This window comes from Barbus barbus, assembly GCF_936440315.1.
Source record: "Barbus barbus genome assembly, chromosome: 42".
NCBI lineage: Eukaryota > Metazoa > Chordata > Actinopteri > Cypriniformes > Cyprinidae > Barbus > Barbus barbus.
This window is the reverse complement of record NC_136720.1, coordinates 17,970,573-17,998,149: the sequence shown is the minus strand read 5'-3', so window position 1 is coordinate 17,998,149 and position 27,577 is coordinate 17,970,573. Positions and strand designations below refer to the sequence as shown.

Sequence of the window (27,577 nt, the reverse complement as noted above, 5' to 3'; positions counted from 1 at the left end):
CGTCTTTTTTCGGGTTATGCTCTGAGGTGTTGTGTGTGTTGATCACAAAACGAAACCAAACCCATATAAACCAATGAGAAAAAAACGAAAATAAACAAACATAAATGATCAAACAAAAGTGGGAAGTCAATAAGAAGTGGTCAAGGCGGTCTTTTCCCTTGGAGAGAGCTGACAGCTGGATGAGGTAGAGGTAAAATCCTGTGGTTGCTTAGTCCTCTTCTTGCTCCGCCTCCTCCTCTTCTTCTTCCTACAAAACACAACAGTGGTCGCCCATCAGTCACCACAAAAAGATGGCAGCAAAGCAAAACACGGCTGTGCGTAAAAACGTTAGACTGACAGCTGTAAGACGGACTGAAATAGGGCAGTTATTAGCATTTATTTTTCTCTTTTTTGTTATTGTTTTGGTTACAAATGTTCTTTTTCATGAGCTCAGACAGCGAACGTCCCACAGCTGTTGCCGAGATGACCACCATTGAAACGGGAGCAAGGCGGTGAATGGGGGCTGGGGAGATGCTTGGCTTTGGGCACTCTTCAGAATGAAACATTTCATTTTCCACATGGCTTCATTTTATTTGGGGAGGCTAACTGACACAATTTATAACCCTCTTCTTTTCCCAAGTCGCTGTGTTGCTCCCATTCAGGGGAAAGGCCGTGGCAAAAGCCTGTCTGCATTATATGAGCCAAACTCCATTCATTAGTGTGGCAGACACTTCAGCTGTGAAGGACCAGCTAAGCGCTACCATGTGTGACATGGGAGAGTGAAAGAATGGAGATTGGGGGGGGGGGGGGCTCTTTAATCATATTCGGACACCCTGTCCACCAATCGTGCTTCCAACTGAAGTGCCACACAGACCAGAAAATACTAGCTTAGTTACATGATGAAATGGATTTCTTTTGGCAGTTTGTTTAATTTCAAGCCTGCAACTGTGACACATTTTGCAAAATTAAAATTTTTTTTTGTTCTAAACTTTCCATTTTTTTTGGAATCAAAATGACATTGTCACGCATCATTGCTTGTTCTTTCATTCCGAGAGCAATTTAAACGCACAGTTACAGCACTCGAAAAACACTAAACTTCAATGGAATTCTGTTCCTGGAAAAAAAAAAAAAAAAAAAAAAAAAAAAGGAAATCATTGGCCAAGATTACCATGCGCTTGGTTTAACCATCACCAATGAAGAAAGAAAATGGTTTAAAGATAGTAACTGAAAGTCTCTGTTGTGGGTTTATGATGGATCTTTTGTTGCCTTTGAAGCTGAGGGAAATAGAGTGGTGGAACTATGATGTCACTTTGTAGGCAAAAACCCGGAAGCGACTTAGCATTTTAGCACTTCCGGTTCCATCATCCCAGAGACAATGGGTTTTTTGAATGGGATTTTGGTTAAATCCCTTAAATAAGGTCCGTGGTTTACACAGGCTCAAGATACTTTCACGTTTTATTCTACGACATAAAACACACCAGTTACACCCCACTCGTGATTTTTTTAAAGCTGTTATGTTTCTTTAAAAAGACGGTTGCTAACAAGTTGCTAAATGGGACTACAGGCACTGTCGGAGACATTCAACGTCATCACGCCGAACAGGAACTCATTCTAACCCGCTTTTACAGTCTCGTGCTCTTTTGGATTAAAATTCATCCAGAGTAAATAATTATCATGGAAAATGTTTCTAAAAATAAGTTTAAAAGTGGTCGGAAACATGGTGGTGGTGACGTTGAAGGAGAGCGACCGTGGTGCTGTAGTTCGTTTATAGCCTAATGTTAGCTTTTTAGTTCTGGCGCTTGTATTTAGGCTTCAAAATTCATAAAATTTGTATTACTTTGTAAAGATTATCTCGATGGTCAAAACGTGTAAGTTTCATGAACTATGATTGAACACAGAGCTTATTTTTTGCGATTATCCAAAAGCCTATGGGAAAATCCTATTGGGTTTTTGTCGAGGGAACCAGTTTCATGCTAACAGCCGATCCGCCTACAGAGTGCCGTCATAGTTCCCCCACTCTACAATTATAAAAAGAAAATAAATTAAGAAAAAACTAAATCGAACACTACTACTATTACCATATTAACAAAAACACTACTGTAAGTGTAAAAATCACTGAAATAGGGCATTGTAGAGAAATAAGGAATTGTTTTCTACTGGTGTTTTACCTGTATTTAGAGTTTTGCACTTCATTGTGTTTCAGGATTAATAGAAATGTCTGTAAAATAAATTACTGGATGAAGTGCATTACTGGAATCCTGACAGATTGTTTTTTTGTTTTGTATTTTACAGTAAAGAATTTTGCCAAACTAACATGGATTAGTTAGTAGGTTGCCTGAACAATTGGGTAATAAATCAGTATTAACTCTACGAAGCCTACTGTATCATAATATGCTAGGGCTGCATGCTAAATCGCATGCGATTGTCATGCGCATCTCGTCAGTAAAGCCGGTTCTGTGATTAGTAGTAAATCTCCATCATGTGCTTTCAGATGAAGTGGCATTTAATACACAGAGCCATAGTTCACTGACAAGCTACGCAATATCGCGTTCATAATTGAAGGCGATTCATCGGCGATTATCAATGCGATATTGCGTAGCTTGTCAATGAGCTACAGCTCTGTGTATTAAATGCTGCTCCATCTGAAAGCATGTGATGGAGATTTACTACTAATTCCTATCAGAATGAGTAGTTCTGTACAGGCCCCTCCCACGATAGTTGATTGACAAGGTCGTCTGTAAACAGTCCGACCTCCATTGTGTCGACTCCGGTGCAGGGTAAGGCAAGATGTCTCAGATTAAGCGATTGAGGTGCTTTGTTGTTGGATGTAATAATGAATAAAGCAGTCATCATTTACTCCCGACTAGGGGTCGACCGATGTGTGTTTTTCAGGGCCGATGCCGATACCGATTATTACAGACCAAGTAGACCGATAACCGATATATAGAACCGATATATATGTCTGGTGTAAAAATGAAAATGAATGTCAAAATTAAGAATAACAAGGGCTCTGACAAAAACGGCCTTCCCTAGTGTTGGTTGCACTTCTTACTCTTGTCTTCCCCCATGCATCCATCTACAATAAGGGTAATATATAAAGAGAGAGTTAAAAGTGGGGCCACTATATGCTTCATGATTAAGCCTATGAATACTAAATACTACAGCTAAACAGCTTGGGGAAATGTAAGTATTTGGCTTCAATAATTTACATGTTAGAAATGTATGTGTAATAGCATAACCTCTCATAATTCTTCATTAATTATTTTCGGTTGACTAAATCATAACCTACAAGAGGGGACTATTCAATTCATCATCTAATGCACATCAATTGATTAATTTAAAAAGCGCAATGTATATAATACGTGTAAATAATTTAATTGTCTTCATAGCTCCATTGTAGAAGTTGCGAAGAAGACCGCAACTATTTTAATGAAACTATAACACTAATAGCCTGTTATAGGCTCACTTGGGTCAATAGCCTATTGAAATGTCCCAATTTCCGTCATCCTAATCTTGGCCTATGTGACAGTAACTTAATCTTGGCCTATGTGACAGTATCTTAGTCTTGGCCTATGTGACAGTAATTTCCATTAGTTTTCATTTACAGAGCAGTGCAAATGAAGGCATAAAACATTAATTTAATTTATCTTTTAATCAAATGAGAGTTGAACTCTATTTTTTGGCAAACAAATGGGTTTACTATTAAAATTAAAACATGTAAGAAATAGCGTATTGTGTGATTGTTCTTTTAAACAAAAGTTGTAATAATTGTAGTAGCATTAGTAAATAAACCGAACTTTTATTTTGACGGGTTGCCATGAGGACCTCTTAAGTTTCTGTAGCCTATTTATGATATGACGATCGTTTTACTCAAACGAAACAGTCAAATGCTCATGAAGTAACTCTCAGAGCAGTTCTGGGGATGATGTTCATATATTTATGTCCTCATTTAGTGACATGGCAGATGCGGAAAACACCGCGAGCGTCGCGCACTTCAGTGTGTGTGTGTGTGTGTGTGTCAAAACCGCGCGTCTGTGCCATTCACATATACAGAGACACGCCGAACATGCAGAATTCATATTTAAATAGTCTTTTAGCAGCTTAATATTTACAGATAGTCCATATCATGAGTCGATTTAAGTGTACTGACCTACTTTTGATTAATTCATCCAAACTTTGACTAATTCCGTGACTCCGCGTTATACAGTAAATTCCATATGACTGGATTCCCCGATTCCCCCTGCGTTTCCCCCATCTCGGAAATCATAAATAGATAATATTGAGGTTTTTACAACTTCAGTGTAGTGGATTGTAATTTATTGCAACTTGAGCAACGTCTGCTGCTGCCTTTGAGAGATAACTGATGCGTGATGAAGCAGCACCAGTTAGCAAGCACTTTCGGTGTGAGAGTGCCTTTAGTCTTCCACGTTGATTGGTCGGACTCCTGACTCTCAACAAATTAGATGCGCGGTGGGCGGAGACTGCTCTAGGCCACAGAGTGGTGAGTTCCGACAGGCTGCATCAGAGCCAAATAGCGCGTTTCATAATTAAATAATTTTATCGGCACATCGGTTTTGAAAATGACCGATGCCGATTATCATAAAAATGTTTAATATTGGTGCCAATAATCGGCCAGGTCGATAATCGGTCGACCCCTACTCCCGACATCTGAGCTGCTGAAGACGCAGAGGATTAACATTACTTTCGCTTTGAAGTGAATGCGCCGATCCCCGATCTGCCTAAAACCTTCTATGTACGTGCGAATCATTCGTGATCCAGCTTCATCTACAGAAGTATAATGTTTTTTTTTTACGAATCTTTGCAAATCGCCTTTCCTAATAATTTGCTAGTTAGCCAGTTTCGCGGCTAAAGTAAGCAGTACTGTTAGTCACCCCTCGGAAGAGAGGGGCAGGGTCAGCAGAGCTCATTAGCATTTAAAGCAACATGGACTAAAAAACGGCTTGATGACAACAGAGCTGACTTTGACAGGGTAAAGGTGTTTTTTTACACTACCATTGAGAAATTGTAACCAAAGTATGTTATAGACTTTTCATTAAGACCCTAAAGAATAATATCAACTAGTGTCGTCACGATACTGGAATTTCTAACTTCGATACAATACCTTGAAAAATATCGATACTCGATACCATTTTCGATACCATGGAGAAAAAAACTGCCACAATATTAAGGGGGTAATTTTTTTAATTTAAAGATAAATGTAACAAGTCGAGAACATGCGGTATATTTTACATGAACAAAAAAATGTCTTGAGGTACTGCATTTGTTGATATTTATTAATCTTTTATTAATCTTAGTTAAATGTTAATTGAAACTAACGTTTACTAATACATGTACTAATTAAAATCCAAAGTTCTATTTGTTGATATTCTCATTTGCTTCATAACCAAAATATTTCCAGATATAGGGCCCTATGAAATCCGTTTTATTTTTCCCCAAATTCCGTCTTATTTTTTTCTACATTCAATTTTTTCCATTTTAATTTTTCTGGATTCCGTTTTTTTCCGTTTGAATTTTTCTGGACTCTTTTTGTTTTTTGTTTTTTAATGGTCAAATTAAATGCTATTAATCTAAAAGCATGTCTAATTCATTAAAATCATGAAAATTATACAATTTAACATTTAATTTATTAAAAGTGTAACAAAAATGACACGTTTAGGGCCGTATGAAATGTTTTATTTTTTTCTCACCTTATGTTTTATTGTTACCAAATTCTGTGTTTTAGCATGTCTATTAGGCTATTTGAATGCATACAAACAATTTTTATTTATTCTTACAGTAGCCTTATGAAATGTTTTTTCCCCCTCAGAAATTCTGTGTTGTGTTTTAAAATTTTACTGGATATCAGATGAAGGCATAAAACAATTTTAATTAATTTATATTTGAATTAATGAAAATTAAACAGTTACATTTTTGGCAAATGAAGGGGATTTACTATTAAAATTAAAATATTTTGTGATTATTTCTTTAAAAAAAATTAACAGTAGTAGTAAGTAGTTGTATTATGTACATTCTACTAAATAATAGTAATATAGCCTATTTCTGGCGCACGGTCTTTAATAGGCTGTTAAAGCTAACTTTTATTTTGACGGGTGAATACCTTTAAAGTTCTGTGTGTGTATGATATGACGCTAGTTTTACTCAAATTAAATGGTAAAATGCTCGTAAAGTGCCTTTCAGATCAGTTCTGGAGATATTGTTGATGTATTTATGTCCTCATTGAGACGGCAGACGCTGAAATCACCGCGAGCGCCACATTAGTAAACACAACCGCACGTGCAGCACATTCACACAGAGACGCGCAAAATATGCAGGATTCATATTTAAATCGACTTTTGCAGCTTAATATTTACAGATACTAGTCCATATCGCGATTTGATTTAAGTGTAATGACCTACTTTTGGTTAATTCATCCAAACTTTGACAAATTCCGTGACATTCCGCGTTAAACTGTAAATTCCGTTTTTATGACTGGATTCCGTGCGCGTTCTCTGCATCGCGGAGATCATAGATCCCTACAGATAGCGCTCCTGCTGTGTTCTTTAACAACCAGAGCAGTCATCTTTCTATTCACTTCACTTTTGCTATTTAACCAGAGCGAAGGAGACGAGTGCGGTCACGTGTGGTGCTTGTCCACGTGCCTCTGGAGAGAAGTGAAAGTGACAGCTCGGCTAGTATCGGTGTATCGATACTTCGGGAAATTAATATTGGTACCGTTCAGATATTTCAGTATCGATATTTATCGAAATATCGATATTTTTGACAACACTAATATCAACTTGTAGAAATGGGCATCCGATGACCCCTTTAAGGCTAGTCTCAGGTTCACATGATCCCCATCAGATGCATGTCTTAGGGGGCTTTTAGAAAAGATTAGTTCAAAATAGCTAGATGGAACACAGTGATCTTCAGACATGTTTTCAAAAGTAACTAAAAGCTTAAACTTATAATGAAGCCTTAACAACTCATGGTGTGAGATGCTTAAAAAACAGTGGCTAAATGCTTAATGGCTGTAGCTTAATGGCTAAAAACATTTGTCCTCCAAGAGAATTTCATTGCATAGGATTAATCAAGATGGTGCTGGTAGCTCTGCCTTCCAGTTCAGAGATAGCATCTCAGACTAGGTATAGATACCTGTGTGTGTGTATGTGCTAGGCCTTCCAGTGCAGCGCAAAGCCATCAGGGTCTGTGCGTTCCCACATAGCAACAAATCAGGCCTCAGTTATGCATTCACACCGTAAACTGGTCCGCACCAGCGAACAAGAGGAGGTGAGCAGATTCCTAGTAAATGTGTGGAAGATTGTGTGGGAGAGGAATTGTATCTCAAACCATTGTGTTTTTCTTATTAAGGTCTTTTCACTCTATCGAAACAACATACAACAAACATCACCATTAAAGGGAAAATTCTGTCATCATTTACTCACCCTCAAGTTGTTCCAAACCTGTATGAGCATCTTTTCTTTTGCCTAAATTTTTTGAAGAATGTTGGTAACCCAGTTGACAGGTAGCCATTGACTTCCATAGTATTTTTTCCATACTATAGAAGTCAATGGCTGCTGTTAAATATTTAGTTACTAACCTACTTCTAGATACCTTCTTTTGTGTTCAGCAGCTAAAAGAAACTCATATAGGTTTGAAACAACTTGAGGGCGAGTAAATGATGACAATTTTCATTTTTGGGTGCATTACGTTCATGGCATTTTAAGTCCAAGTTTGAAATCGTCAAAACAAATAATTTGTTAATAGTGAATAGTTCTGATGACAAAATTGTATCTATGAATATTTTATTTAGATATTTTATATAGCCAATATTGTATGTTTGTTTTATTTTCATGTATTTTTAATGCATTTTAATGTATTTTTGTCATATTCAGCCAGCAAATAGGTCGGCAGGCTGCTGTTTTTCTTCATGAGCACATTAAAGTAGCACTGTGCACAGAGACTATAGAATCGACTCCATTGTTAATAAGCTGAAGGAATTTTGACAAGAGAGGAAAAAAAGAGGCAACTCTTCAAAACTAATCCTGTCTGCCAGATTGCATATCCATCTGTGAAAGGATGAAACCAAAGAAGACTGGGATTCCACACATAACGCTAAGATTTACATTAGCCTTAACCAAGCAGGTCTCTCATCAAACCAAAATTATGCCCCCCTTCCACTCACTTTGTGTGAGGAAGAGGATTTGCTGTTTGGGTTTACAAAGTCCTCAAACCCAATCATCCTCAATCTGCAAGCATGTCCACCTGCTATATTAATTATGTGGTGCAAAGATTTCATTTGACATACCCGAGCTGGCTTTTCCTGGACCACTTGCTGTGGCTGAAAGACAAAAAGAGAAACAATTATCATCTGAATGCAATAAATAATCTATTGTATGCATTTTTACTTTCAACTGTATTTTTAAATATAATTTCAATTAAGACAATCAGATCCAGCCGAAAAAAAACATTAAGAATAGGAGGACGTGTGCGCACATACAGGGCTGTACGCAGCAGTGCCTCCATAGTGGCAATAGCGTGGTATACAATGCCCAGATTGTGCCCTACTCGCATTACATCATAAACCCTAAGCGCTGCCACCCCGCAGGAAGTGCTTCTAAGACCGGAGCTTGACAGCTGAGGAGTCCTCCGCTGCTCTGAGAGCCAGGCAAAAATAAAACCCTGAGAGTGTCCAGTGTTTGGAACCAAAGCCAGCCACTGCGGATAGAGTACACACACTCACACCATTTGGGATTGTTGGGAGCAGCTGGTGTGTTTTGTGCCAGCTCTCCCTGGAATGCTATCAGGCTGTAACACAGTAAATGTCAACACCGGATGGAAGCAGGAGCAGAATGCAGCTGGCGATAAAGGGAAATTGAGAAAATGATGCACACATTCCAAATGGGATGGACGGAACACAAATATACTTCTAGACATAGGAGAATTCCAACAACTTCCTGATTGCACCTATTTACAAACACATGAAATACAAGATGTCAAAACTACACTGTACTTTATATCACTAATGATACTGTACATGCACATAAGTATCAAAAACACAAGACCCCCATAGAAAGAACCCATTTTCTTGTTAGCACTGAACTTGTCACCCTGCACATCAGAAACCCAGAGCCCTCTTGCCCTTCTGCCCCTCAGAATAAAAAGAGAAACTACAGCCTTGTCTTTCATAAAACCGTGCTTGCTCTTTGAGGTCATTAGTAGCTGACACGCCAAATCACTTCTGCAAACTGAATGACCCCGGGGCTCCTGTGACCTCCTTGTGCTGTGCATAGCATGCAGTAAAAGAGCAAGATGTACAGTATGTGCCCAAAAAGACAAGGTGAAGCTGAAGACCAAGAGGAAACCCAACACGGATTTCACCCATCTACAGAAAGCTCTCCACAGATCTTCTTTTCCGCTACAAATCAATACAAACAATCAGTGTCAGCAATACTGCTCTCCAGAAGAAAGAAAAAAAATAATTCTAATCTGTGTTTCCTGTACTGCTATTCTGAATCTAGAGTGCCAGAGCAAAAAATTAAAATAAAAAAAATTGATCAAATTAAAATTGTACATTACATACACTCAGTACACTCTGAGCGCACACACACTATGATTAATTATAATTTTTTAAATTATATCTATCTATCTATCTATCTATCTATCTATCTATATATATATATACACGTATGTATGCATACATGTTAATTTTACTTGTATTATATTGGATTAAATGTGGTAACATAAAAGGAAAGTACCACAAAATAAATATAAAATCAGTATTTTTATATACTGTATGCAGTTAGTACCAAATGAGGCAAGGGTATGACTCCATCGGATATAGACTATCAAATGACATGGAAAAAGCTCTCAGACACTATTTGTGGTAATCATTTGGAGATACATTTAGCCATCAGGTCCCGGATATCCAAATGTCTTAATTATAGATAACTTGTGGACAGCTGAAATAAACAGAAAATGAGAGGAATGAAAGAGCCAATGAAGTAATTGCAAAAGCTCTCATGAATCGACCAAGTTCGTCACTGTTCATGCATAAGGTGACACGTTTCTCTTCCATCTCACAGCTCTGTAAACTTCATTGTTAATGAGATCTAGTTTTAATGTAGGAAGTCATGCTCAGTGACCAAAGGGAAACTAACTGGTGTGAGTAATTATCCTGTGAGAACATTACCTTTTGTTGTGTATTGAGTTAAATGTTGTGAAACGTGATGTGAAAATGTAATTAGTGACCACTGGACCTTCTTTAAAACATTAATTGCTTAGTGGGCTCAAGGTTAAAGTGGGCTAAACAATATATACATACATATACATTTTATATATTATTATATATCATATTATTTGAAGAGTTCAGATGCAGAAGCCTCTAAGTGCCGTTTGAAATTTTCTTCTAAAATGAGCATTTTTTTTAATCAGGCTCCTATATTTATGTTCAGTTATTTCACTTTAATTGCATAGAAAAGGACCTATACATTACCATTAGAGTAAAATTACTGAACCTAAACATAGGTGCCTGATAAAAACGCTCATTTTAGATTAAATTTTAGATGGCTTTTAGAGGCTCTTCATTTATATATTTAAAAAAATATATATTAATTTTGTATCACCCAGCCAAAATCCTACTTTACTTTATTCATAGTTAAGAGCCATCTATTTAATTTTAGAACACTTAATCATATTTGTAAATTATAAAAATGTAAAATGCCTTGTCTGTTAATTCACACAAATAACTTCAATTAACCACACGTACATATATGTTTCAAATAAAATCCTGTGTTCAAATATGAAGGCTATTAAAATGGAGAAATGCGAGCAATTTGCAGTTACATTTTAACAGCTTCGCTTTCAGTAGGTGAACTACCAATCTAAAGGCTTGTGTTTATTGTAAGTGAACAGAAACTGCACTCTGAGAGGTTGTTTAGGCCATAAAATATTTATGCCAACATGAGAACAGAGCAACTGCTCAAATATTATTTCAAGTCGTGAGTCACATTCAGCGTGCAGCACAAAAACGTGAGGCTACGTTGCAGTTGGCGTGATTGACAATCACCAGAATTGTCCTATAGCAATTAAAGCCAAAGACTTAACAAATATAATCAATTCAGAATCAACCATTGCAAAAACCCATTCCAGTTGACCACACAAATTTGGAAATCTTGGGATGACATGTCCCCTCAATGTCTTTTGCGTTTATAGCTTTGATTAAAACCAATTACATAAATATACAGGTTGATTTGCATAGTCCACTTTGCTACTGGTTAAAGAAACACACTTTTACGAGAAGCTAAAAGCAACTTAAAAGGAGATGTTGAAAGAATCTCAAGCCTTTTCTCACTGAAGTGACAGATTAAAAGAGTAATTCGCCTGTTAGAGTGAGTTTCCAAGCTCTTAGCACTACACTGCCAACTGGCCTCGGAGTTCATTGCTTGCCACAACCCGCCACATTGGAAACAAGTACTACTGTGAATTATTTTCCAGCCTACAGGGTTACGCATGCCTTGAAACATGGAAAACGGAAACACCCACCATGTTCAGGAATGATAACATTGATGAACAGTATCTCCAAAATAAAATAAAAAAAAACAATGGCAAAGTGGTAGAAAAGAATGTGGCATTCTTTGTTTTTTTCCACACAAAATGATATTTTTTACCCTTTGTGTTTAAAAAAAGTCATACAGGTTTGTAACGACGTGAAGATGAGCTGAACTATACCTTTATGCTTCTTTAATTAGATAGTACTACATCTTGCTAAGGACTACTTGAGGTACAATTCCTCCCTTTTCAGTGCGAAACATTTGTTTTTCTTAAGAAGTTAAAATAATAAGATAAGCAACATCTTCGACATACAATTAAATCCTGTCTGGACTGGCGGCCTCTTTTAAAGTTGTTCTAACCCTGACGACACAATTAGTCAACGTGTTCACTAAAAACTAAGAGATGGGCTTGAGCTTTTTCCAGAAGATTGCGTGGGTGTACCGTTATTGGTCTTGTGGCCTAGTATAAGAAAATGGCAACTCTTCTTTTTATTAAATACTCCAGCAAATCTTGGCTTTAAATAAAGTTTAAGTACATCTTCTGTATTAAACGGTGATTCATATTGTTGTAGAAATGTTTTCTTGCTGCCATGGTCTCTCATCCTGCTTTGAATGGAGGGAGGATCTTTAAAAACTATTGATCATTGGAAAGTATGTTTGGTAGACATGGTTTTGGAGATGCTTCATTCTTCAAGTATGCAAAGAGGTCTTTGAGCCAGTTACACAAAGAGATTATGTAATGGTTATAAGTCAGCCTCTGGCACAGGTACCTGGGGGCAAAAAACTGGGAGCTCGCAGCTGCACGTCTCAGCAGCTCCAGAACAGAACGTGCCGGGGCAGAGCAAAGCCAAGCTAGTGGAAGACTCCTGCTCTTAGGACCTGGCATGTCTTACCAAAACCATTCTCTGCGCCAAGAGTCATTTACTAAAAGCTTTACACTGTGGGGAACCCCTCCCTCCTCTTACAAGAAACTGCACTGGAGATATTTATGTCCCTCTCTCATTCATTGCTCCTGGGATCTTTGAATCTTTCTCCCAACTACAAAAAAATGGAGGACATCTATATTTGAAATCCCTTTCCATTTGATGTAGTCCTATTTTGTGTTTTAATCTTCTTTAACAAAAGTATTTGTGGAATAAATGAGAATATGAATCTGCAAGATCCAGGGTTTCAATTCAAAATTGCAGAATTTGCACTCAATTTATAAAATTCTACACATTTCCCATCCCTGGCAGGTTTTAGGATTTTGTTTGTTTGTTTGTTTGTTTACTGAATCAGTACAAATTGCATGCTTTCAGTTCTGCCTAAAGTGTTTTAAGTAAAACATTTTTTTCATTACTTAGTGAAAATATAAATATTAGATGAAAAACTAAAGTAAACAAAAAAACTAGATTAGAAATGGTGCATTGCAACCAACTAAAATAAATATACTAAAATTACTAAAACTAAAAATTTAATTAAAATAAAGCTAAATAGCAATATTTTTTAAAAACTACTAAAATGACAAAAGCACGACAAAATTAATAAAAACTAAAAGTTAAATATATCAAATTATTAATAAATACTATTTAGTAGCATATAAATAGTATTGGGAAAAAAAAACCATTTTACTGCGTTTGAACTGTAAAAACCTTTTACTGCAAAATATATATATTTTTTTTTTTTTTCTCAAAATTTCTGTAATCCAATCGGGTCAAGGTTGCAGATTTTGGGGGAAAACCATACTTGGTGTTTTACTGCATTTCTGGCGGCCAAAATGTTGCAAGTACCTATTGTAGTGCTCTCTGCTTTATCTAATATATTTGAGCGTTTAAATACGCAGAATTTGCCAGATTTTCCCTCAAAATAAGCGCAGAAAGTCTGTAGATTCCACCTGAGCCTATGAATGTCCAAGTCCGTACTGTTACAGAGGTGCTTTAACATGGTACGGCCCTTTACTGCCCATAAGCCGTATTCATTTTACCTGACTGCCTGGTAAAATAAAGAGGGAAAGTTTAGAAAAATGGAAAGCAGCTCACATGTGCTTTAAACTTAAACGGCAAACATATGTTTTGCGTTTGTGGAGTAAAAAGCCTTTACTTGAACATAGTCTCCTTAGGGCTGCTGACAAGAATTCCACAAAGACAGGAAACATAAAAAAACACTCTGCTTGATTTGATGAGGCAAACTTATCCAAGGACTCCCTCACTAGAGGCGGACCCCACAGACGAGCCACCCAGTAACTGCACCCCCTCCGCTCCTATGAATAAAGGCCACATGTTCTGTTAAACTGGAGGTGAAAGTGGGGAAAACAAGCCAGACATCTCCAGGGTACAGGGCCACAGCACTGGCTTTGTGATCTCCCTTGGAAAGCCTCCACTGGTTCGGCCGAATCTGAAAGGATTCCAGGTCCGAGATACCCCTTGCCCACCCCACCGCTCACACGTCCCTTCTTGGACTCCAAATCAAGCACCCTCCCCAACCAAACAGTGCAATGAAAGCCACCTATCAGAGCTGGGCTAAACCCTGCGATTAGGGGGAATTTGCCGAAGGGCCCTTTGTAGAAAAGAAAAATGTCTGCCAGAGCAAGGAATGTGGAAAATTCCTGGCAGGACAAGCAGCCTTTTGTTAGGAGGCCTTTTTTTTTTTTTTTGGAGGGGGGAGGGGGGTGTTCTGGAGGGAAAGAAAAGCGCAGACAAATTGGATCTGGTCCGTTTAGGAGCCTCTGCTGTTTGAAGTGAAATCAGTTCCCAGAGTTTCTCAAAGGAGAGAGGAAGAGAAGGGAGAGGAGTGGAGGGGGTCGGCACAGTAATTCAGGTTTTTTACTTCAGTTCCACAAAACTTTCCAGTTTTGAGGGGGTTTTTTTTATTGTATTTTTGACTGTTCTTGGGGCTCTGTGGGGTCTTTATTGGGAACTGGGTCAATACCTCAGTCGGTCCAATGGGATTCTTTACATACTCGGAAATATAGATTTATAGTTCTCGATCTGTTTGCCAAAGTCTGTTTCAATTTTACCAAACATTCCAACTCAAACAATAAAAGAGGTTTTTTTTTTATTATTCAAATACATGTTTGCAGTAGGGCTACTGAATAACAAAATAATAAAATAAATAATAATAAATAAAAATAAAACAAAATTAATAATGAATAAAAATAATAAATCAAATTAGAAAATAAATCATTAAAATAAGATATATTTTTAAATTATATAGAATTCATTTCAATAAATGCCAAAAAAGCACAATAATAATAAAATAACAATAAGTTTTATTATTAAACGCAATGATTTAATCCCAATTAATCATTCATATCAATATTTGCTAGATAGATAGACAGACAGACAGATACACGCACACACTATAAATGCACACTAGCAAATATTATCTATGTAAAGGCCTAGACATTGAAAAACTTCTGAAAGTATTTTTTACAAGAGTGAATGCAGAGGTCCTGAACCTGTTAACATTTCAGAATACTGTCATAGTTTCTAACAGCTTTAAATCTGGGGTTGTTTTTCTTCAGATTCGGGATGTATAAATCAAAGTCACTGTAACATACATGTTTTCATGGAAATGTCCTGAAGTGCCTGGAGAAAGACGTCAGTGAAAGAATGCATGTGCACAGCCCTCTGTGTGAACCGCTTCCCCGCCTGGCCATACCATGATAAAGGACTCGCGTCGCAGAGGTGTCACCATCAATAATTATGTCACATACCTTTCCCTGTTCATACAAACACAAAGATTTCCTGTCTTCCTCGCTCTCTCTCTCCCTCACTTATTTTCCTTTATTTATTCACACGTCAGCATTGATGCTGCCGTTATGGATTAATTAAGTGCCGATTATAAATTAACCATTGATTGCAAATGATTGCATTGTGCTGTTCTCATCATAGTTGCTCTAAAAAGTATGTAAAGTGTATTATGAAATTAGTAACTAAAATTATGAAAGTCCATTTCCATATTAGGAAAAAAAAATTGTGACAATGTGACATACTAATACAAATTTATGAGAAGTCAAAATTAAGAGATAAAAAAAAAAAAAAAAATCAACATTATGATATATTAAGTTTAAATTACAATAAAAAAGGTAAAATGAGATAAAACACCAATTATGGCATTAAAAGTCAAAATTCAGAGATTAAAATTCAACATTATGACTGTTTAAATTACAAAAAAAGTTAAAATTATTAGATAAATTTAAATTATGGCATTAAATTAAAATTCACAGATAAAAGTCAACATTATGACATTACGTTTAAATTACAACAAAAAAGCAAAATTCAGAGATAAGTCATAATTATGGCATTAAAAATCCATCTTACAACTTAAAATGATATATTTATGAAACTGTATAACACGTCACAATGAGGTAAAAAGTCATAATTTTAATTATTTTTGACTGTTTATCTCATAATTATTCAATTATTTACCAGTTATGATTTACCAGTCTTTCCTAATGTTGCAAAAAAAATCATGAATACTGACAGCAAGAGAAAAAAACACAGTATTGTGATGTTAGGGAAGTAAGTTTCCAGGTAATTGTGACTTTATATTTCACAACTGAGACTTTTTTATCACTCAGTGTGATTATTTCTTATTTCTTATTTTACAATTACCTTTTATTGCATACAACGTAAACTATGAATCTACCAATTAAACAACAGACAACATTACACTACTGAATCTCTCTAATATGGGGAAAACTTATTTATTAGTTATTGTAATCATCTTTTCCCCCCACTGCTTTCACTTGATCCCCCCTCTCTCCCCTATTTCAATCTCTCGCCTCTCACATTCTCATCTCCGGAGCACCTATCGAGGCAGTAGTTATGGTCGCTGGCTCAGAGCAAAATTATTAAAGCGCTTCCAGAAGCTGGAACAGGAAAAGGGGGGGGGGGGGGGCAGCGAGAGATGAGGGGAAGAGGTCACAGGGGTCACCGGTGGAAATCCGTTGAGGTGGTCCCAGCAAACTCCTGCTATGCGAGTAGAGCTCTAGAGTGAACACACACCCCTATTGGCAGGAATACAGCTTCTCGGGCCCCAGATCGAGAGGGAGAGAGAGACGAGAGGAGGGGAGAGGTCTCTGGGAATGCAGGGAATGAGGTAGAGATGTCCACTCTCTCTCTCACACTGCATCTAACTTGCACAGCCGTCCAAGTGAGGGACAGGAACGGCTCCAAGCCACAATGTAAACGAAGCTTTTGCAAGTGCATACTTCAAGACCCCAACTCCTGCCCAGGGTTTCAATAATTGCTAATAAAATGTTTGCAGCTCATTACAAAAATCTAGTCACCATCCAGCTACGTCTAATTGGAGGAGTCCTGCCAAACGAAATCAAAACTATGAAAAGTAACTTTTCCGAACATGCTGTACAAACAAGAAGTTTGTTTTAACCCACAAGACCTTATTATTTATGCTGGCAAACTCTAAAATTGACAGAAAAGCGTTTCAAACTTGAGTCAACATGACTTGACATTCACAACCTTTTTTACTTCTGTAATGTCAAGTATTTCCAAATGAAACAAAACATTCAACAAGTTAAAAATATATGAAAAACGTGATTTTATCTGTCATACAACATAAAAAGTCAAAATTATAACATGAAAAGTCATGTCTACGAGATGAAAAGTGGACATTATGACAAGTCAATGAGATAAGTTATTATTTTATTTTATTTTGACTGTCTGATTTTTATATCATAACTATGATTTACACTTTTTTATGTGGTGGAAATGGACTTCTATAAAACAGTAATTCTTGGCAAGAGAAAATCGTGATGTTATGGAAGTTAGTTTCCATGTAATTGTGACTATTTCACGTGATTGCAAATTGTTTCTCGAAACTATGACTTTATATTTCACAACTGAGACTTTTTAATCTAACAATCTAACACGTTAAAAATGGCAAAACTTGTATTATCCATTAGAAACAGACTAGTTGTTGACTGAAGACTAAAAAAATATTTTGTCTCAACACAGATAGAAATGCAAAAGTTGTACCGAGTGCAACAGGGACAACTTTTCACTGGGACAACTTTGTTCCTTATCTACCACTAAAAGGTGCATATTGTATTTTAGAGAAGTAATAGCCTTAAAGGATTAGTTCACTTTTAAAAAAACGTTTGCTGATAATTTACTCACCCCCATGTCATCCAAGATGTCCATGTCTTTCTTTCTTCAGTCGAAAAGAAATTAAGGTTTTTGATGAAAACATTTCTCCATAAAATGGACTTCATTGGGACCCAAGCGGTTCAAGGTCCAAATGACAGTTTCAGTGCAGCTTCAAAGGGCTTTAAACGATACCAGACGATGAATAAGGGTCTTATCTAGCGAAACTTAAAAAGTTTAAGTTTTATAAGCACAAATGCTCGCCTTGCTCTGTTCTGTGATGCGCGTTCATGACGTCACGTAATACGCAATGACGTTGATAAGGTCACGGTTGACTTAGGCGCAAGTACCGAGTCAGTGTTTACAAACGTGCGGAAGGAGGACCATATACACATATTCAAATGTCTTTGTGTCAGTTTATCGTTTAAAATGCCCATTTCGTGTGCGTATCCTGGGTGTTTTAATATTAAAAAGCCTACTGACTCGGTACTTCCGCCTAAGTCAACCGTGACCTTTTCCATGTAATTGCGTATTACGTGACGTCATGAACGCGCATCACAGAACAGAGCAAGGCGAGCATTTGTGCTTATAAAACTTAAACTTTTTTATTTATTTTTGAAATGACCGATCGTTTCGCTAGATAAGACCCTTATTCATCGTCGTTTAAAGCCCTTTGAAGCTGCACTGAAACTGTCATTTGGACCTTGAACCGCTTGGGTCCCAATGAAGTCCATTATATGGAGAAATGTTTTCATCAAAAACCTTAATTTCTTTTCGACTGAAGAAAGAAAGACATGGACATCTTGGATGACATGGGGGTGAGTAAATTATCAGCAAACGTTTTTTTAAAAGTGAACTAATCCTTTAAGGTACTACTATCAATCTTTTAGTGGTAAATCAGATACAAAAAGGTGTCTCTTTAAGTTTTTGTACCCCTTAAAGGTAAAATTGTGAAAAATAAAGAATCAGATCACATTTCAGTATTTTTTAAATCAATCAGTATTTTTATAACTCTCACAGTAATTACATTGCTTATGACTGTAGCCTGAGAAGTCTAAATAGATATTTGGCCTTTGCTTTACATAATATTACACTAACATTAGTCTAGGTGAATCATATGGAAATAAAAGTCTAGGCAGAGCAAGTTATTAAATTCTGATGAAATATTTTGAATAATGTGTCTTGATGAATCATGCACAATAACAACTAGAACAAGCATTAATAAAGTAAACGGGGTCAGATTTAATTGAAACGTAACAGGACATGTAGACGCCCATGTAGACACCCGTATGACTCAAAGCAAAGTCTCATTGTGGTGTTCTTCAAACACTGGGATTTGTTTACAAGTTTAAATAAAGCTGACAGCATCTTACTATTTCAGTCTCGTTTAGTGTGGAATAGGAAATGCGAGGAATAAAAACAGGCTGAAAGGCCAAGCCACTGACTCAGAGAAGGACAGGACCTCAGCTGACTGCTGAGTTCAATATTTTGCCCAGGAGGCTCGCGAAGGCTATAAAAAGGTTTTGATGTTTGACACCAAATTCCCATCACAATACCCTCCTCCCGCCTCACACATGGACACATTAAGAAAGGGAAGAAGGCGGGGGAAAAAATCTTTTCACACTTTGGCAGCGGCAGAGGGTTTTCCAAGCCTCCCCACCAAATCGAGACTGTTGGATGACTCCCAATCGCAGCCCTTGTTCCCCTTGAAACGCCGAGCGCCTCCCCTCATCCTTGCCAGACTCTCCCTCGGCTCTGATTCCACTCCTCACCACCTGACAACACTGTCTGTCCTCCAGCCAAAAGCATCAGATCCTTGTGTGAGATGAGAGAGAACTTCCTCGCCATAGTCTCCTGTCCTCCGTTCATTTGTGCCTCTTCACTTATTCATTCACTTATTTCTTCGTCTCTTCCTAGAGGTGGGAGTCGTTAGGTTTGTAGCGTCCCAATAGTTTTTTTCCCTCCAATTTTGCAAGCTGGAGAGCGACCTGCTCAGATGTTTGCGAAGCCATCATGATCCAACAAACATAGGTGGAGTGAACCACCTGGGAAAGGAAGAGCGAGTATGAATCACGACCCTGTCGTCAACTCATATCAAAGGAATTCTTGGGGTAAGATGAGGTGGACATCATAGCGTCAACCTCTTGGCCAGATCTTTTGAGCGCATGTGACATCCCTCACGGTTTGAAGACGCCACAGGAAGTAAATCTATTGTCGTCACCGGCATTCCCACTTCTCGCCTTGGTAACAAACAAGCAGGGCTGTTGGCTAACTAACACTTGGAGGGCCGTGCAGGCCTAGAGACAGCACAAGAACTTCTCCCTTCTCTGCCATGGTCTCGCTTGCAGAGGAACCAAACGTGTAAACACGCTGGACACCGGCCAGTTGGCAGAATGAAAGGGAACTGAATAATGTTAGCCGTTTGAGGACAGAGATAGTCCGTTCCAACACGCCCCCACCCCCGCAACACAGTGCGGCTTGTCCACTTGGCACAGCGAACCCAGTCCGTCTCCGCACCTGTGCAGGAGGAGCACCCGGAAAAGGAAGAGGGGGGCAATAAATCAGTCTTTTGGCTGCTGAAGCAAATCTAGCAGATAACATTACGCCTGGTGCAGGGGATCCGCAGAATTCTCCCTATAGCAGGACTTCCTGTTGGCCTGATTTATAAATAAAAGGACTAGGACGAGTAATGAAATGTTATAATGCAATTCTGCCCCCAGTGAATGGAGTTATTAATACTCAAAGATGTACTTTTCACAAAATAAATAAATAAAAACCTGACATATGGTCATAATTTTAAAGCACAAGTTGTCTGAATGATATATATGGAAAATTCTGCATTTATTAGGAAACCATGCAATGTAAATATTAATATCATTTAATGTGTTTTTTTATTTGGCCATCGTTTTCTAAGTACTGCATCATCATAGCTTCATAATTATATAATATTTTTATAATAAATATTTATTTACACACACACACACACATATGTATATACATATACTGTACATATATTAATATCCATGAGATACAATTATTGTTTTAATTTGTCCGTTTTCAATTGTGTGTTGTGTGCTTTTGAATTTTTAGTTTTTTAGTTTTATGTGTCTTTTTAGTTTTTATTACCAATATTATATAATATTATTGCGCTTCCATTGAAAAACATCTTTGTTTTTAATTTAACTAAAAGTTTTACTTGGCACGTTACTGAACCTTTTGTTGAAATTATGGTTCATCTCATTTAAAAAAGGCAAATACGTCATCAAAATGCTGAAAAATCAATATTCCCCAGCTTTGACCATAACCTCCACAAAATGAATAAATAATTTATACTCCTTGTGGATGCAATCTACCGGCTGATGAGCTCAACATGGCAGATTGCTGAAAAAAAAACAAATCCTTTCATATAAATATTCCTGTAAGCAAATTAAACAACTCAAGGTCTTTATTATTTTATCACTCTAGAGAAGCACAGTTTTTTGCAGCAAACTAGTAACCTCACATTGCAGCTGTGCCACCTGCAAAGCGTTATTTTAAGAATCACAAACTTTTCTACATCCTCTGACTGCTGGATTTCCCGTCTGAAAGCGTGAAGCTCAATGCATCCATCTCAACAGGGATCATTCTGAACCTGGCGGATGAAGCGGTCCTGATGACCATTCGGTGGCTGTCCTAAATGTCTCCGGAGGAATGAAAGTGATTAAAGCATTTTTTTCTCTTTTTGTAGCCAGAGCCACCTTCCACTATTAACCATTTAGAGGGGTGGAGATACTTAGTTGGGGGAGGGGGCCAAAGGAAAACATTCCAGCGGCCCCTTGTAGCCAAAAAGGATATGCTATAATTAGTTCCAGGAGGGCGAGCAGTAGCTGAATGAAGAAAACTGACTTGTTTATCCAGAAGAGGTATGGCAAAGCTCTTGTCAAGTCCACCTTGTAGATGTGGAGACTGCCGTGCAGCCCTTCAGCCATGTCAATTCATCTGTGACATGCTAAACAAATCATAACCCACACACAATGACCCATACAAGAGGACGGAGGGCTGCAAACGCACACGTTTCCTATTGCCCATTCATAAAAAAAAAAAACAGACAGGAAGACAAAAAATGTTGGTTTTCTGCCTCAAACTGCATTGGCTGAACTCAAAAAAAGCCTTGGCACACATCTGGAGATGCAGGGCTCGTTCTTTTTTCGGACACCCTAACGTTCCGATCGGAGTGTCTCTCTCTGCTTTCCATCTCTGACTCATTATCATTAATACACTTGGCCGCAAGTTCATCTCGGACTTATTCACAGGATGTCATACCACTATGCCCACTCCACATTCAGGATGTTTGTAGTATGACTACAGCCTGATGAATATGCCTCCAGATTCACACTAGCTTGTAACTCATATCAACTGCAACATGTGCCTTTGCACAACAGAAAAAGCTTAAGTAGGGCCCTATGAAATCAGTTTTATTTTTTCACAAATTCCATTTTATTTCATTTTTTCATTTTCATTTTACTGAATTCCATTTTTTTCTTCTAGACTATGTTTTAATGGTTAAATTTTATTCATCAAAAAGCATGTCTAATTAATTGAAATCATGAAACTTGCCCAATTTAACAGCAATTTATTAAAAGTTTAACAAATCAAATTTTTATGGCCATATGAAATAAGTTTTTTCTCTCAATTTAGTTGTATTATTTTAGAATTTTACTAGAATTTTACTAAATTCTGTGATTTCCATCAATTTTCTGGATTCCATGTGAATGGTTTCATTAACTTTTAATAATCAAAAGCATGTTTGTTTGTTTTTTTGTTGTTGAAATACTGTGTATTTACATTATTCTGGTAAATACATTTTGGTGAATATTCCTTAAAAATAATGTTTAAATAATAATTGTATTAGTAGTAGTAGACCTAGTAGTAGATTTAATGAAGATTTCTTTAGCATTTTGTCTTCATATTTTGTCATTTGTATAACTAAAAACAAAATACAAAATTAAAGGAAAAATGTGAAGGTAATATAAATGAAAATTATAAATATTAGAATTTAATAAAAAATAAGATTTTAATTTGTAGCTAAAAAAATTTTTTTTTTTTTAATTACTGATGCCTTTCTGAAAGGAAAATAGTTGAAAGCGCCGGTATATTTATTTCCCCACAGGGTAAAATTTATCACACTTCTATGTGAAAAATCTCCTGTTCGCTGACAGACTTCTGCCCTTGCTTAAGTCTAGTTAACCTTTGGCCCATAATGTTTTAGTTTGTTAGCTTGGCTTCAGGATGTTCGGAAGACGTCAGGAAGACAAACCATTTTTTTCTATTTACGTCTTTCAAGACATACTCTGAAAAAGGACTTATATGGCAGTCGTCTTGAACTTCATACTGATGGATAAAGCATCAAGCAAAAGCTAATTTTTGGTTTATTTTTGATTAATTTCCTCCACACTATTAATTTCATTATGTGTAGAATGTTTATAAATGAGGAAAAAGTTCCTATTCTAATCTAAAAAGTAAAAAATTCTATTGCTAAGTGAGGAAAAACATTGACAAAGTCTACTCAGCATCTACAAAGAAAATCACTCCACTATCTATTTGTTTAAGACCAACTGACATCAATGTGTGGGTGGATCAATTGCATGTGTGTGTGTGTGTGTGTGTGTGAGCGCGTGGGAGTGTGTACCTGCATCACGCAGCCATCATGAAAGCGCAGCCGAATGCACCTTTGGGCATCAGTACAAAGGAAATAGGGCAATAAATGTAAACTTTATCAGTTCAGTCCAGAGAGTTCAGCAGTTCAGACTCTCAATCTCACACACTCATTTAAACACACACGTCTGGATCAACGTTTACCCTACAATGTCGTAAAAAGTTTTGACGCCATTTTTAAAATGGACTTTTGAAAGTTACCTTTCTATATTCTCTAATAGACATGCTGCATTAAAAATGCAACACAAAAAAAGAAATAAAGGAAAAAACAATCTAGATAAATGTAACTAACCTAACAACAAAACCAGATTTAGAGCCTTGATGCTCATACAGGCACCACCAGTTTGAATCCAGTTAGCAACATTGTCACTCTCTCATATTCAAACAATCACTTTCTAGTGCCATAAAATAAAAAAATAAAAACTTTTAGTTAATAATAAAAAATAAAAAAAAAACTTTGTTTTATCCACAAGCAAAGCTCTTTGCATTCTATAGATGCTTCTGTAAGACTGCACTCATTCTCTGACCCATCTTACGCTTTGCGTGTCTATTAAAGTTTCTGACTTAAAACAGTTTGACGTGACGAGTAAAAGCTGAACTTTAGCATGTACGCTATAGGGGCTCAGCCGAGACCTGGATGTAAAGGGAGTTTTGGAACAGCTCGGCTCACATGTGACTCAAATCGCATTCCTGGATGATAGAGTCAGATGGGTCATGTTTTCCTCCAATACAAACGTACTCATTTCTGTATTGAACAAATAATTTCAGCCCCCCGTGCTATATGCAAATTCATGTAACAATGTTTAATGAAACCACACTGACAATACGAGGATCTGGGAACAAAATAGCCGACTTTAAAGATCTGCACATGGTATATCAAATCTGTGCCGTCATTTTCCTAAAAACGCATAGTGAATTCAGATGTGACACACTTTTGAATCTTTCAAGTCGGTGTGTGTGTGTGTGCGCGTGTGTGTCCAGGGGCTTCGGAATGCTTTGCTTTTCCTGTCTGCCTGAGAAAAATCCATAAGGACATAGAGTCGGCATGCCACAAAAGGTTCATTTTCTCCATATCTCCCCACAGTCATTCTGGTGGCACTTTTAACTGCCTGCGGCTTTACTCCTCCAGCTATCAATCAAATGTGTCAGGCTGATAAACACCCAAAACTTTACTGGGGGAATGACTGAATTAGACCTGAGTGCAAACAGTTGCAAATCCTCCATCTTTTGCACATCAATTCTGCAATGAATAAGTGATTACGTAAAACAAGAACATGATTGGGTTGACTCCTAAAAATTACTTATGCATACATGTATACTAAAAATATATGCATATATTTCAAGAATTTATATTGAAATATTATTATTTGAAAAAATAACTATATATATGTAATTGTAAGTTAAAATATAAAACTTGACCTTATATATGCATTTCTTTTTTAATTGTGCAATTAAAAAGGTCAAGTTGTTTTTTGTTTTATGTTACAAATACCCCTCCAAATTTACCCCTAATGGAATGAATTAATATAATCATACTTTTCTACAACATTGTTGGTAAATAAAAATGCTTATGTAATGTTACATTTATGTTGCTGGATATTAATTCAAGACTTTATACTGAAATTGGTAAAATACTAAATAGATACAGTGTGTGTGTTTATGCATCAGTATATATAGACTCCATAAAAATCCAGATCAACAGGAAAATACGTTGTTTGGTAATTAAATAATTAAGCAAATTATATTAAAATTAACATTAAAAGAAAATTATACCTGGATTATATATCATCTGAAAAAGTATTCATAAAGTATAAACGTAACAATAAATAAAATCAAATTGAATAATAAATGAATGATTAATAAAATGATTCGAAAATATCATGTTTTTCCAAAGTATTCAAAGCTTGATGATACACTGAAAAGCATACTGATAAATTTCCCTGCATAGTTTTGAAAGGTACATGGGAAAGTGCTGCAAACGTATGTGTCCAGTTATATATGACTAATGTAAACACTCACCCATTTCCTGGGTCTTCCTCTAGGTCTTTTCTCCCCTGTGGTCTCAGCTTTCTGCAAATGCCAACAACCATGAATTAGTGGCCAGTATTTCATCAAGTGCTTTAAACAAATTTTTCAGGCACACAATTTGTCACAAGCGGAGTCATTTTCATATACAGCCACAAAAGGTTAAATGCTAGGGCTCCATTTCCTCTAATGCTTTTAATGCAGAAAGAGTTTGTAAGGTATATCCGGGCCTCCAACAATGAACTGTCTCCATTACTCAAGTTCCTGGTCTGTGCAGCATAATATTTCACTAGAGGAATTTTATGCCATTCAAGTGTAAATAAGAGCACCATTATCAGCAAAACCACCCAGATAAGGGCCATGAAAGACAGTTATGGGGTTTCTATAATAGTGGCTCCAACTTAAGTTCATTGAAGTAGTCTGTAAAAATAAAACACCTATGTCTTCAACATGTTTTCTAAAACATAACTTCACCATCCTGTTGCTAAAGTACATTAATACTGTTTAGGAGGCAGGATTTCTGATTTGACGGTTGTCCAACCATATGAGCCAAAACAGCAGCGTAGGATTTCCTAAGGACATTATGTGTCATTCAGGCAACACTTTTGTCCTCCTCTGAAAACGTAACAAATTATTTGACAGGTGGAAGCAGGAGAATCTTGCCCCTCGGATTTGAATGGCATGGTCGAAGACAATTAACAAGACAAGACGCATCTTGATTATTTATAGGATATAACGTTTTCTTCAGGCCATGGGCTATTGATATGCAGAGGTCTGCAGGAAACCTTACTCAAATCATCAAACATCTATGAATTCTGCGAATGACCCAGGAAGGGTAGGTGTCAGTGGTATCATGTTTGTCAACTGAGTACATCCAACCAGAGATACAAATCAGTGTTGGTAGAGTGTGCATCTCTAACCTATTAACAACACCACCAACACGCTTAAGCATTACACTAATCTGAGAGTTATCAATATGGTGTCAAAATAAATCCTGAATCATGGGAAAAAAATTTCCTGGTATGGACCCAAAAATATGTAGCTGGGGAAGACATTAAGATTTTCAGCTGCAGGACACACACCCACCCTCCACCTTGCCCCGCCTCTCTCCTCATCATTAGCATTTAAAGCTACAGACACAGAAATGGCACGTCCTAAGGAAAGCTCATTGTGGGACTGGCTCGTAGTGGCTGAAATTCTGCACCAAGGCTGAATTTCGGGAACGAGACTTCAGATACAGTACTAGGGACCACTTAGGCCTATATAAAAGCATCCAAAAAACAGCATGTCATGGGACCTTTAAAGGAACTGCCCCAATGTACTGCTGAAGGTACAATTTTAGCACATTTTTCTCTGACGGTGAAGAAAAAGTCATACGGGTTTAGAAAGACATGAGGGTAAATGATGACAGAACTTTCTTTTTTGGGTCCCTTTAAACCCCTATTCTTATGTTTGAAAGACTTCCTCAACAGCTTCTACTATGCATCCCTGTCTCTTGTGTTGTGTGTGATGTGTTCAGCCCTGTTTGGGTTGGTCTGTTTGCCCTGACTAAGTATGCAGGCATTGCCAAGGCTCACATTACCACCTCTCCAACAAGCACAGTTTGTTTTGAATACCCCAAGGACGCTTCACCGTTCTGCGTAGGCATGATGGAGAAACATAAACCTGAGCGTCATAGTTCACGCCACAGCCGGTCACTTAGAAAGGACACAGAGGTAGCTACGGGTCAGTGGTCAGCCCTGTGCATCCTCACAGGATTGAAAATGGGTAAAAAATTTGATGTAAAGATTAGATTACGGTGCTTATAATTCCTGCACATTCTCAAAGACACAATCCCTTTAACCTCACCTCTCCTTGTCAGCGTCTTTCTCAATGTCTCTGTCTGTCTTTCTCAGTCCAATCAGTGTCTCCCTGCCCTCAGTCCTCTGTTGGGGATGTTGCATTTTTAATGAGGAGATTTAATGGTCTGCAAGCCGATACCCTGATCAATTAATCATGTCTGTGTTTGCGTGTCTCGTCCAGCCAAGTCTCGTGTCCACGGTAGACACGAGCCTGGGTGCTCACTGTCCTCTTCGACACCAGGACATCCTGGCATGCGTGTGAGGCCGGGGACAAGGCCATCTCTCATTAATGGAAAGGGAGGGGCGGTCTCGCCTCTGCCAAACCCACTTTTGCGAATGGAGAGTTTAAAATTAGCCCTCTCGTGCCCTGTATCAAGTTCCAACAATGTCTAGCCATTGGAAA

General features: G+C 37.4%; 1 protein-coding gene across 1 annotated transcript in view; it reads right to left on the bottom strand.

The window, feature by feature from the left end:
* Nucleotides 1-208: 208 nt before the first annotated feature.
* Nucleotides 209-27,577, bottom strand: part of LOC306861308 (uncharacterized protein) — a gene marked incomplete at its 3' end in the record, with an annotated part of 31,963 nt that continues 4,594 nt past the window's right edge. Inside the window, exons 3-5 of the mRNA XM_079403506.1 lie at nt 25,328-25,378; nt 8,285-8,317; nt 209-247 (exon numbers count right to left, since the gene is read on the bottom strand). Of these exons, the coding sequence (XP_079259632.1) occupies nt 209-247; nt 8,285-8,317; nt 25,328-25,378 (123 nt within the window). The remainder of the gene's footprint in view (nt 248-8,284; nt 8,318-25,327; nt 25,379-27,577) is intronic.